We start from the raw sequence: 13,730 nt of genomic DNA on the forward strand, positions 1-13,730 counted from the left end.
TTGATCTATTGATATTTCTCTTCTGATTCAGACGAGGTGACTTTTAGAAAGTAATATTATGGATTATGGAGTCGTATTTTAGCCGGAAGCAACTGTTTGAAAATGTCTTAATGATAAATTTGTTTATTACAAACGTGCAGCTTTTCACTTCACACAATGTTAATTGAAGGTCTGGAGTGGTGTGGATTGCTCGTGGATTATTGTGATGTTTTCATCAGCTGTTTTAATCAGCTCATTCTGATGGCACTCATTCACTGCAGAAGATCCATTGGTGAGCAAGTGATGTAATGCTAAATTTCTGCAAATATGTTCGAATGAAGAAACAAACTCATTTACATCTTGAATGGCCTGAGGGCGAGTAAATTTTCAGCAATTTTTCTTTTTTTTGGTGAACTATTCCTTTAAAAATCAAATGACTCCTAGTCAAATAACTCCCAAATTGTAGCTTAAACATTTCAATAAATCATGATAGAGGAATGGTGCATGCATGTGCACAAAGTGTGTTTACTTATTAAAATACATTATAAGCAATCTTCTAGACTGTACAGATGTTCATTAATGACCATGTCACAGCACTTACTATTGTTAAGTAAAGTTGAATTCCCCTGCTCCGCTGAATCGCAGGACACACAAAATGTTGTACTGTTCTCCTGAACTTGAAGGAGTCCTAGAGGAGGATTCAAGGTTACAAAATATATATCAATCATACCAAATGTCCATGTCAATTACATATAACATTTCACAGGAACAAAATGTGCCTCGAAAAATATGAATTTGCTCATGTTGTATTAAAAAGGCACATTTGTTTGCAGCTCTGTTTAAATTTTACGAAATTATATTACTTGAGAAACATACCAGGATCACAGAGTGTAATATTCACACAGGTTTCATTCATTCTCTTTATTCTTTCACAACAGTCATTGGAGTTTTCTAGCAGCGCCTGAAACACATACATAATCAAAATACATCAAGAATGGAATCGATCTTAAATTCAGTTTTAGAGCATGGAATTACAGTAACCAATGTATTCACAATAGTTATGGCTCTCACATACTGAGAGTTGTGTGGCATTATCCCAAAGATTCCTGAAGAAGACAAGACAAGAGATACCTTGGTCTCTGGAATTTCTAGCACAAATAAGCAGCACTGAGGATGTAGTAGACTCTACTCATGATGAGATTAGTTACTCCTGCGGGTTAGATGGAGTCAATATGGATCTGAAGCCCATTATGTTTAAGTTCTAAAATGCCACAACTGGAGGTAAGCTGTTTTCTGTTAAACCTAACATGTCATTTTATATATTTAAATAAAAACTTAGGGTGGGGCAACATCAAGAGTGAGTCATCAAGGTTTTCTGTGAACATTATACAACTCATCATCTCACGACTGGCCCCATTCGAAACGTTTAATTCTACACTGATTTTTTGTTATTTTATTTGTTTTGGTGGGTGTATATTCTGTAAGAAAGCCCAATGTAACACCAGTTATAAAGACACAGTATAAAAAAGCTACCCCACCAAACAAGTTCTTCAACAGTCTATTTACTGAGCAGCTGGCTAATTACTTTAGCTTGCTGTGTGGATAACTAGGATGTCATGATACAAAACAATCTATAAATAAAACAGAAGCCATGACTCTTTCGTTTACCGACGACATAATTCAGATTTTATGATAATAAACGCGTGAATTTACCTGTGAAACGCAAGTTTTAATGTGTCAGAAATCTGTTGGCAACGGGACTTCACTTCCTGATTAATAAACTACACTGCCAAAATACAAGTCTTTTACTGTTGTAGCGTTGCTATTATTAGATAGCGTTTATTATTTCATAATTATTAGAACATTTTAATTATTAATTTATGCGCAGGCTGTGATGCGAATTCCAGTTAGTAACTAATGTATGAAACAGATCTCAGAAGTCAATATCGTTGTAAGATTACAGCTTTTATTTCTCGTTGTGGCATTAAAGGCGTTTCTACTGAAAACATATAGGCGTATTATAGTTTTTTTTTTACTTTTTTTTTTTTTGTAATTTATAAAAATGAATAAATGAATGGACATATGTGAGAAGCAATGTCAGAATGAGTCGCTTTACATTTTCTAAGCTCTATGACTTGTATTATGAAGACACTAGCTTTTGTAGTTTTGGTTGTTAGGATACAGTTTAGTCTCAACGACTCGGTTTATGGTGAACCCTGTTTTTATACAGTCTATGGGTGAACCACACCGCTTTTCTACGCTGAAGGATGTTATTGTAGTTGTGCGATTGTTTAACAAGATCAGTAATCCCTAGAGTAGTGGTGAGACTTTCACAAATCCCCACTATACCACCGCACTAAGCTTTTAAATGTCACAAGCATATAACTATTAGCTTTAGCTACATGAGACACTGTACAATGCCATCATAATGTCATTACAAACACGCAATTTAATAAACCAGTGCAAAGTGAACTATAGCGTAAATAAATAACTGAATAAATGCATACAAACTAAAATGAAATAAACCTATTTTTTTTATATATATATCATCCATTTATACTAATTTGGTACAAACTACATTATTATTTAGTATTTAAATAGCGCCATCTAGCGATCTTTCTTAGAAATAATGAAGAAACTGTAAATGTTTACCGGCTTCGTGAACTATTTAAATTCTGTAGCCCGGGAAAACCGTAACTGCCAGCATCAGCGAGCGCCAGAATTTATTTACGTTGCTTCAGAATCATTACTGCATATCAAACAAGTAATTTTCTGGTAAGTATCTTTTTTTTTTTAAATGAACTAAATAAGTGTAGCCCGTGAAACGGTGGTTTACTCGCTAGTTTGTCATGAAAACTAGCTCAGCTTTGATGATGCGTCGCGCGAGAAAAGTCATTTGTGACACTTGGCGTTCGCTCAGATAAATTCTAGAATATTAAAAAAATAAATAAATAAAAAAATCATTGTTAAAAAAAAAATATTTATGTATATATATATATATATACACAGACAAGTGTTTTGCAGTAGTTTTGATTTCATGTTTATTATTTCTAGTGGAAATAAATGTGTTGACATTCAAAGCCTGGATATGAAGCCCAATGTCTGGAATATAAAGGAGATGTTGAATATCCCCGCAACTTCTGGGTATGTCTCATAATTGAATTCTGTACTAGAGAATTTGTCAGGTAACTTTTACTATTATTTACACTTACCCAATTAATTACCTTGAAATAGGGCCTAATAATGTAGTGTTTATATTGATGTTTATTCTGCGCTCTGTTTGTAATAGAGGGATAAAAAATGGTAAGGGACCGGGAACCAGTGACTACTCCAGCCTGGGTGACTCCCAGTTTCTGTTGGGCTCTCAAATGTGGCCTGACATTTCACAAGGGTTTACCCAGGAGATGAGTGGACAGAGCAGAGGTTCTCAGCATACCTCACAGGAGGTAAATATTTCAGGCCTAAACTATTTATTTGGTCTGTAGAACATGCTATGTTTTGTTTGGTATAATATAATGAACATGTTCTTGATTGATTTTTTTTTCTTGGTCCACAAACCTTTAATAAATGAAAATGAATGTGACATTCTTGTAAACGAGTCTGTAAAATGTAATAATATTTAAAATTTCATATTAATTCCAAATTGTCTAAATCCTCTACAGATGAAGGAAATGATGGTGTCCAGCAGTTATAGTTCTAAGCCGTTTTTGTTCGGTGGTGATGGCAAAATCTCAAACTTCACTGGTGGCAAATTTGTTGGCATGTTGGACAGATTTGAGGACGAGAAAAGAAAAGCCAAAGAAAAACATGAAAGGTAGTCAGTCTATTCTTGATCCTTGTGCAATGAAAAACTATTCTAACCATCCTGGTGTCTGTTTTTAAGTTTCCTATTGCAGTTTTTCACGTAGCTCTGGTTCTGTCCTGACATATTGTTTAATATAATTTTTTCCCCGTTTTAGGGAAATTCTCACTCATGGAATTCTACAATTGCAGGAATCTCTGGAAAATGTAAGTATTGTACTTAAGGCACTCATGCATATTTAATACATTTAGAATGTCTATATTGCACAAAGTCATGGGTTTAATACTACTGGACTTTGACTTATATTTTCCCTTTTAGAGCAGAGAGACTTGGTTAAATCGCATTGATGGAAGTAATGACATAACCAAAGTTGTAGTGGAGAAAATGGATACTTTTTCATATAGTAGAAAACATAGTATGTTTTTGTTTGTATGTTTTGCTTATTCTTTTAACTAAATGCAGATGGTTCTTAACAGTTAGCCCATGCTGGCACCGTAAATTCCACAAATACCATATCATCAAAGTTAATTATTGATCATATAATAGCAGATACATATTTTAAAAGTATTTTCAATGTTGTAGCTGTTATTTATAAGCCTAAGACATTATGTTGTCTATTGTAGTTAAAGGTTATTTAAACAGTGTGAACGAAGGTATAACATGTCAGTTTGAGACTCTGCAGAGCCAAACACAAAAAGAAATGGCAGACAGGGAAGCCAAGGTAAGGACTGCATATGCGGTATAACAAATGCAAAGCTAATACTAATGTATTTTATAATGGCATTGGTAATAAAGCTACACTTATTTTCTATTAAATAGAGCAGTCTGGCTGCAAGAGAGTTGAGCTCAAGCATGTTTAACCTCCAACGGGATCTGGAACATCTGAAAGCAGAGCAGAGCAAGGAGAAGGGCATGCTGGGAAAAATTCTGTCTCAGCTTAGCACTTTGATTTCTATTCACAAGCCGATGACAGGACCTGGCTCTGCTAGAATGATTGAGAAGTGAGGTCCAGACATCACCTGGTTTGTTAGAGAGGTTCTGTGTCATGTCAGCTGAAAAACACCACGAGAGCCAGATGATATGCAACAGGCCTGTCATTTATTCAGGAAAAGCAGTAGAACAGAACCAGTGTCCACTTACAACACAGAAGTCACAAAACAGAAATTCACATGCTCTGCCTGTAGAAAGACAGCAGACAGCAGTCACAGATGAGGATTCCCCTGATGCTTCGCAGAGATTATGGTGCAAACAGTTAGTTGAGACCAGACCTTCAAGCCCACATGTGGATGTTCAATCCACTGCATCCATAGAGGACCATGGAGGACAGTATGTAGATAGACATCTGGAGGCTGAAAAACCGTTGTATGTGAGAGATAACCGATTTGTCACTGATGCGATGCCACCACTGAAAGTACCTAGGAGGCGCCAAAAACCACTGAATTATAGGGGGAAAAAGAGAGCCTTGGTTCTCCCACAAAGACAGCTGGTGAGAAAAAAAGGAGCGATGAAATTCTCAAAGGACATCCAGCAGAATGAAGACCTTCAGTGTGAACAAAAAGACAGAGTACCTTTGGCTTCTCTTTGTGACAACTGGGAAATGACCAACAAGTCTGCTGCAGAGAATCACTTAAAACTACAGCAGCAAGCCACTGTAGCACCAATCAGTAGGTGTGTAGCTGAACAACCACTAAACCCCTTCAGTTTGTGGTCTGAAGACACAGACAGTTCCCAAATGATGGTGGAATACAAGATGGCTGAATGGGAAAATGTGGTGCCTGAATCTAAAATTAGTGTCATAGAAGGAGAAGGTGGCCTCTGGCAGCTCTTTGACTTTACTAATGACTCAGACTAAGATGCAGAATTCTTCAATATTGTATTCTGACTATGCTTACATTTGATAAATTGTTTAGAGTATCTATGTTCATTTTTAAAAATGAATTGAATTGTGAACAAGCAAACCTGGTTCTCTAACCACTTTCCTTGCTATAGACATCTGTTCTTCTTCTGTTGCTTTGCCTTGTTAATTCTTTTTGAAGTATGGATATTATAAAAACTTAAAGACAAACAGGCAGACTTTACTACATCTAAAAGTATTTTGTTCTATTTTACTTGTACCGTATGACTCTAACGCATTAACATTCAAGCACATTCTGTAATTTTGGCATGTCATATTCGAGAAATTTGTGCATAATTTGATTTAGCCTTGAAAATATTTTAGACAATCTCAATGTGACAGCAGGTACAAAATAGTTTTAAAACATATTCAACTTTGTTTTCAGTTGGAACTTGACATAGATTTAGCTGGTGTTAAGTTTGACAAATTAACATGTTTAGTAAATTGCATCGGCTGCTTAAAGTTACAGTACATGTACTGTATTGTGCAACTCTGCAATACATTTTTACTTTGCTAGTAAATAAAATCATATTTTAGCACAGCGTCTTGCAGTGTTACATAATCCGAGCTGTAAATGATGTGAGAGTTTCTCATATCCTTCGGCATGTATCTTAACTCATACTATATACCTCAGCTATTGGTAATATTATCTGAAATCCAAAAATGTAAAGCGTTTCAACTTTACAATCACTAAAGTACTTGCAGCATTGTAAATCAAAAATGTTTTCATAACTATTAAAGAAAGCCTTCCTCTACAGTTTTCTGATAGTTCTGTCTTGTGAATGAAAAAAAGCTTTTTTTTTGGTATGGGAAATCACTGTTGGATAGTGTTGTCATTCCTCTACCAAGTCAGCAGGAGGGGGCATGAGTCCACGAGGATTCAGATTTGCCACCAAACACACATCATAACTGTCGTGCATCAGCGCCTGCTTTGCCACAACAGTCCATACGTTTTCCCAGGGATCCAACTGCAGGATGTCTTTAGTGATGGTATGGTGACGATCTTGGAAAAGAGTGGAGTACTTACAGTGTTGTCTAATATGTTTAATTAAATGTAAATGAGTGTTGAATTGAATTTTGTGATTGCATGAATTTAACTTCAAGTTGAAGGCTGAAGTGGACTGATATTGATATTACAATATTTACGTATTTTACCTGCTCCTTTGTAGTATCCACAGACATAAAATTTTCCGTCAACAACACCAGCATTTGATGCATTGCTGCGAAGTGATAGGAGAGGCCATGGTAAAGGAGGACCATCCCTCCAGAAATCCCCATCAGGGTTGTAGATCTCCACTACATTAAGGCAGTGACGTGATTGGCCACGATCCACACCTTCACACCCAATACCACCTGCAGGAGGAGACATTGAAATTCATTCATGGGCTATGCCTAGGTTTTGATAATACTTTTTTTCCTTGAGGTGAACAAACATGCAAAATTGAAACAAGCAACATTTTTGAAGAATGACATCAAGTAAACACATAGGTGACATTATGCTTTCATGAAAGTTAGTGAACCACTGTAATAATGATGACTACTGTCATAAGCTTCTTGTGATAAGCTGTATTAAGTTAATCCACAGGTCTCACTCTATGGAAATATTAACCCATAATCACAAAAACTGATACTTCCAAATAACATGAGTTATCACAATTTACTCATCCTGTTAACATTCTCACCAAGTACATAGATTTCCCCATTGAGTGCAACTGCACTGCAACGGTATTTTGAATATTTCATAGGGCCAAGTTCACTCCACTTGTTGGTTTCTGGGTCATATTCAAGCAGGCGATTACTCATTCGGTCAGGCTCGTCATCTGTGCGGTATGACTGTCGTTCATGAGACATGGCAGAACAGGTGCATTAGAGGGAAAGAGAGAAGGCAATAAACAGACAGAAACCGTGATCCTCACCTTGTTTTTATTTTCCAAATTATAGTGATTTATATTGTTTGCACCACCTATGTTGCATTCTCATGACTCTTCTTGTGCAATATATTTGCAGATAGTACCATAAAGATGACAAATTTGCTCTGTTTTGGAATATTACCTGTGGCGTCTGTCCCCCGAGCACATAAAGGTGGCCCTTCATCCGAACTACGCTGTGATAGGCCAGGGGCATGGGCAGAGGGGCAGCGCTACGCCATGGTCCACCATGTAGAGACCAGCGCTCAACACTGTTGGTGATGAGGAACTGGTTCTTCAGCTTCATTTGACCCCCAATCAGATAGAGGTTTTCTCCCAAAGAGCTCAATGCGTAAGAATCACGATACTCTGCTGAGCTCAAGTGTTTCCAGGATCCTTGAGCTTCCTTGTTGTACCTGAAAGGGACATAGCAAATATTAGATACTTGAATTGTAAGTTTTATTGTCTGTAATAATGTGATAGATTTAATCTCATTTTAGTTTTAAATTCTAATCTTAATTTTAGGTACCCTTGTCTAATGAACAGATTAGTTTAAGGTTTGGCTGCATATATTTGATGTTGAAAACATATTATATAATTGTAATTTTCTCCTGCCAAAACCTCACATGAAAATCTCGACATTTCTGTCTTTTTGTCTTGACATCCTTCTTGCTCCGAGCTCTCCTGCAACAATAATGTAATTCCTCTCAGTCACCACCCCAGCAAAGACATATCCAAGCGCATCACCATATCGTGGGGAGGTGATGAAAAGAGTTCGGCCAGTTGTGGGAGCATAACAGAAGCTACGCTCTGTATAGCTTCCATAACGTGAGCGAATGCCTCCGCCGTCATTACCAATGCAGAGCAGGAGGTCTGTGGTCTCCATGCCATAGCGCAGCTTCAGTCGACGGGGTGGAGCATCTGCATCCAAGCTTGCTGCTTCAATGGCCTCTTCCATTATCTGAAGACATTCGGCATCAGCTAGAAGTGCCGTGTTCCGTTTCACCGTCCCCTTCAAGTAATCTGCACCCACCAGTGGAAGACGTACCTTCTTTAAGAGCTCTGGAAGGTACCTGGCCCGGTTCTCTTCCTCTGGCCCTATACCCCCTGGACAATACTTCACCCAGCGCATCACCACATCCAAAATACTCTCTTCCCGTGAAACATTAAGGTCGTCTGAGCCCAATAACCCCCCTAGCTGGTGTGCCTCCAACTCCAGTACTTCCTCCCCAAGGCACACTTCAGTGAAGTGCTGCCGCAGATAGCGCTGAGCCTGGTCGGCCAACTCTTCTGCCCCTAGATCGCGAGCATAATAATAGATGCCCAGGCAATTGGAAGCATCCATGTTGTCAATCATGTAGATCTGACAACGACTGAAAACTTCATCCATCTGTAGAAGAAAAGCAGCAACAGAGATTCCCTGCACATTGGCTGCAGTGAGTGGAAGATTGGAGCTGTACATGTATTCCAGCAGAAGGGCCAGGCTTGGGGCCGGCATGTCTCTTAACACCACCTGACGGTTGGTACACTCTCGCAGGCCACAGGTGAACATTACGCGGAAGTAGGGGCTGCAGGCAGAAAGCACCGCACGGTGGCATGGGAAGCTAACACCTTCAGCAACTAGAACCACATCTGTTAACTGCTCAGCATCCCGCATTCGATTTAGCTGCTCCAACAGCGTCAAACCATGCCTGGCTCTCAGATCCATTTTGTTTTTTGGTCTCTTGACAGTTTAAAACTTAGAGAAGTGTTAGAGAACAGAAGTGTAGCCTAAATACATCCTGGAGATCCTTCAGAAGTGTCAAGGAACTTGTATCTGAAGAGATAAAAAACAAATTATTAGCTTATGCAGCTAAATGACAACTGGCAGGAACATAGCCTACTAATGCACCCTTTTAAAAGTCCACAGAATCTTATTGAAAGTTCATTTTGATGCACCAATAATTTTATCTTGCTCTAAGGGTCAGTGCTAAACAGGTCAATGCTCCGACATGTCAAAAGAAGGCAGTTATTGTTGTATCAGTCACATTATTGGCAACAAGCTGCATTATATTAGCACATGCATCAGTGAATCGTACCAGATCTCCGGCTTCCTGTGGTGTCTGCCTTCAGGCAACAATTCGTCCATTACCCACAGTCGACACAAACATGCTGGCTGCCTTGTGTCTGACAGTAAACACTAGGAGAGGGAGCATGCTCAACCTTCCATGCCCATTCCAGCTAAGCAACAGTGCTAATTATAGACCATGATTTGTCAAACTACCGAAGGGGGGAAACAAGAAAAAAATATTCAACAAGCATTCTTGAACACTGAACATTACTTGTTATTACAGTATGTTTAGAAAGTTTTATATATCTATATATATTGTCATTTTGCTTAGTGTCTTTGCAATGCTTATGTTTTGGTATTTCTTGCATGAAATTGGGGGAAAGGCCCTCAGTACGTGAGAGCTGAGGTCAAATTTCACCCCATCATGCTCTTAAAGTGACTACACAATCTATGTGTAAGCATTTGTTCCTTAATGCAGCTTCTTAACAATGACTTGATGCAATTATAGCTATTTCTGAATACATAAGTATTATCCTATTATTGATTAAGCAGAACTATGTGATTTAATTATTATTTCTTAATATTGCACAATATTAAACACAAATTTGCCTTTGAATTCTATAATATGGAATGTTTTTTCCAACATGTGGGGATATAAAGACTTTTAAAGAGTTCCCCCCCCCCATTTTCCATTGAGCTCATATTATGCCAACTCCAAACAAATTGATTTCTTAACATAGCTCCCCAATGTTTATTTGTGAATATAAATGTAGGAACATAAGTGTAATCGGTACAAGTCAGAGGCCTAAACTTAAGTCTACTTGATTATTAATTAATATATTAACCACAGAGGACAGAAGTTAAACCTTTTACCCCCACCCCCCAACCCATGCCATTTATTTTAAGCCCTTTTAAGGGCCACTTAATGTGTTGCAAAATTACAGGATGAATGACGTCAAAACATCTCTTACGGTCCTTTTTTTTAAATTTGTATATAAAGTCATCAATTCATAATATGCTGCACACACATCACGATGGAATTTTCTACCGGAACAGAACATTTTTCCATTGCAGTTGGAAAAACTAACGACTAATGAACACAGGAGGAAAGTCTGAGTCAGCATTTGCACTAAAATAAGACAGTAGTTGAAAGATAGAACTTTAATGGATAGATACTGAAATTGTAGCTATCCATTAAAATTATTATACACTATTATTTGTTCTTAAGTTAATTATTGGTAGAAAGCACAGTCTCTTTTTAATACAAACCAACCCCATTATCTTCCCTTTTAAATAACTCTCAGAGGTTTAGTACTCATAGATGACTTGCAGAAAGTCTTATGAAGTTTTATCAAGACTGAGGTCAGTGTAATTTTGTGGTTTGTAATTAAGTCTTGACAAAGACTATTTAGCTATATAGCACAAAATAGAGAAAATGGACTCAGGACATGCAGAGTATCATGTATAGTGAGAGGTTATAGATGAACAGAGGCTGAAAGAGCGATCTCAGAGAATGGACTCTTCCCATCACTTGTCGGCTGAAGAAATCACTCAGGTAGGATACAGCCATTAAAGCGAGATGTCTTGTTGAGAAAAATTAGGCAGCATTATTTTTAAGTGCTATTAACTGACACTGATTTCAATCTGTTTATTTTTCCTTTCTTTCTATACCAGCTGTTCTACACCCAGACTGAAACGTAGCCTGTTCGGTCCTGGTTGCTCCGTTACTCCATCTGGGATTATGGCATGCCAGACCTTATCTCTGGCATCAGTGTGGGCATCATGCACCTTCCACAAGGTAAAGCATGTTTCTGTACTTTTTAATGAGCTACAATATACAGGTGCATCTCAATAAATTAGAATGTCGTGGAAAAGTTCATTTATTTCAGTAATTCAACTCAAATTGTGAAACTCGTGTATTAAATAAATTCAATGCACACAGACTGAAGTAGTTTAAGTCTTTGGTTCTTTTAATTGTGATGATTTTGGCTCACATTTAACAAAAACCCACCAATTCACTATCTCAACAAATTAGAATATGGTGACATGCCAATCAGCTAATCAACTCAAAACACCTGCAAAAGTTTCCTGAGCCTTCAAAATGGTCTCTCAGTTTGGTTCACTAGGCCAGTGTTTCTCAACCAGGGGTCCGTGGACCTCTAGTGGTCCTTGACATAAGGCCAGGGGGTCCGTATGAATTTTTGTATAAATGTTATATATTTTGACATGACATGTTCCCATGAAAGAAAAATCCAATATAGCTGATGATATGGCCAAATACTGGACAAGTCAGAAATGAACTTTTCCATGACATTCTAATTTATTGAGATGCACCTGTAATCTTCATTTGTGGGTGTTTAAGACATTGTGTTTGTGCGTTTTAGTAATGGCCTATGCTTTGCTGGCCTCATTGCCTCCAGTATTTGGACTCTATACATCCCTCTATCCTCCATTAATTTATGTTATTTTTGGGACCTCCAGATACATATCTATAGATGAGATCATTTATCTTTAAACATGGCTGAAAATGATTAAATCCGTTGATCTGATTTAGCCAAAATGCATTGTTTTCTGTCTGTTTTCTTATTTTTGATGCTCATAATGCTTTGACTTTTAATGTTTTTATGTGTTTGTGTACACATAGGCACATTTACTATCCTCAGTATTATGATTGGTAGTGTGACAGAGAGACTGGCCCCCGATTCAGATTTCCTTATTTACAATGGCACTAATGTGGCCGAGACTAGAAGTAGCTGAAAAAAAAATCCCATAATAATCATAAAATTGCATAGCAATGTGACAAAAAATATATAACTCCTAGGCATTGTGCTGATGACTTTCGCATAGGCAAGCACCACTCATATTTGTAAACATCTAGTTTAACATTAATATTTAATTCTGTTGATAATTTCCATGATTGCTGGTTTGTCAGTGTCATTTTTGTTTTTGTGTTTGTAGTTGATATGGTTGGTGACATACAGTGGGTACGGAAAGTATTCAGACCCCCTTCAATTTTTCACTCTTTGTTATATTGCAGCCATTTGCTAAAATCATTTAAGTTAATCTGTGCTCTTCAATTTGGATATGGGTTTTGCTCTACTCACTGTTATCTTCAGAACTCAACGGTTGGAGTCTTTCCCTGCTTCTAATCTTTCAGCAGTTTCTCACTTCTGTCACCTGCTCTATTCTCTTACTGCATCAAGTCTGAACTTATCTCATGACTTCTTTGTTTCTCTCAGGCCCATTTACTCACTGCTGGGACACCTCCCTGGCACTGAGCTGTATCTAGATATGGAAACACACAAGGAGGTGAGGATTACATTTATATTTATTCGTTTAGCAGACAGGACTGAACTGAAATGTTGAACTGTGTGCCACTTTTAATGATTTTTCTATTTATTGCATTAAAATGTATGTTTATTGAAACAATCACATTCCCACTGTAACTCCAGAAATATCAGGACTGTTTTCATAGCAAATTAGCCTTCATTATGCCTATGTGACTTTTTGTAATCAATGTATCTAAGCAAATCTGCAGTATCACAAATGTGTTTTGTGTTTTGCAGGTGAGGGAGGTACCAGGTATCATCATATTTCACTCCTCCGCCACCATGTACTTCGCTAATGCTGAACTTTATCTTGAGACCCTTAAAAAAAAAAGGTAAACATTTTTAATTTGAGCTTGGTAACCATAGAATATATCTTTTTCATCTTTTTTTCAGTACTTTGGAATGTCTTAGAACAGTGGTTTTCAATCAGGGGCCTTCTTCTATCCAAGATGACTTAAAGATATTTATAATAAGACAAAACAAGCATTAAAATAAACAAAAAATTATGTTCGATTTTATTTTAAATTACCCTTCAAAAAGGTTTGTTTCCTTTGAAGAAAATTACTTTGAAGGTTGGAAAACCTGGATATATGAGGTAGTCAAATTTTTAAAAGCATAATTTATAGACTAGAAAAATCATGTAAATGAATAAAATGTTACAATACCATGGGCATTTTTATAATGAATATACATTTTACTAGTTACGCCAAGCTCTAAAATATTTTGTCGTGTAAATTGTGAGTAAAAAATAAAACTTCTGGAATGCCGA

The 13,730-nt window shown here is 37.2% G+C and overlaps 1 protein-coding gene and 3 pseudogenes across 1 annotated transcript; 2 read left to right on the plus strand and 2 right to left on the minus strand.

The window, feature by feature from the left end:
• Nucleotides 1–1,590, minus strand: part of LOC107667411 (uncharacterized protein C1orf159-like) — a 3,936-nt pseudogene extending 2,346 nt beyond the window's left edge.
• A 1,471-nt stretch (nt 1,591–3,061) lies between these two features.
• LOC107667404 (coiled-coil domain-containing protein 36-like) lies at nt 3,062–5,642 on the plus strand (annotated as a pseudogene).
• Nucleotides 5,643–6,488: 846 nt separating this feature from the next.
• LOC107667403 (kelch repeat and BTB domain-containing protein 12-like) lies at nt 6,489–9,902 on the minus strand. Its single transcript, XM_016459079.1, has 6 exons — nt 9,661–9,902; nt 8,209–9,398; nt 7,728–7,998; nt 7,358–7,508; nt 6,831–7,028; nt 6,489–6,678 (listed from the first exon to the last, which is right to left on the minus strand). The coding sequence occupies exons 2-6, from the start codon at nt 9,288–9,290 to the stop codon at nt 6,509–6,511; spliced, it is 1,872 nt and encodes a 623-aa protein (XP_016314565.1). The 5' UTR covers nt 9,291–9,398; nt 9,661–9,902; the 3' UTR covers nt 6,489–6,508.
• Nucleotides 9,903–11,145: 1,243 nt separating this feature from the next.
• The window catches only part of LOC107667311 (solute carrier family 26 member 6-like), a 4,906-nt pseudogene continuing 2,321 nt past the window's right edge, over nt 11,146–13,730 (plus strand).

Source organism: Sinocyclocheilus anshuiensis, unplaced genomic scaffold, assembly GCF_001515605.1.
Source record: "Sinocyclocheilus anshuiensis isolate Anshui unplaced genomic scaffold, SAMN03320099.WGS_v1.1 scaffold964, whole genome shotgun sequence".
Taxonomy (NCBI): Eukaryota; Metazoa; Chordata; class Actinopteri; order Cypriniformes; family Cyprinidae; genus Sinocyclocheilus; species Sinocyclocheilus anshuiensis.

Bases quoted from the DNA above. Each gene is read 5' to 3' on its own strand.
- LOC107667403 (XM_016459079.1), bottom strand. From the start codon at position 9,290: ATGGATCTGAGAGCCAGGCATGGTTTGACGCTGTTGGAGCAGCTAAAT. The intron at 7,999-8,208 runs GTGAGGTTTTGG...TGTCCCTTTCAG, and splicing joins AGAAATGTCGAGATTTTCAT to GTACAACAAGGAAGCTCAAG. The intron at 6,679-6,830 runs GTAAAATACGTA...CTCTTTTCCAAG, and splicing joins TGGATACTACAAAGGAGCAG to ATCGTCACCATACCATCACT.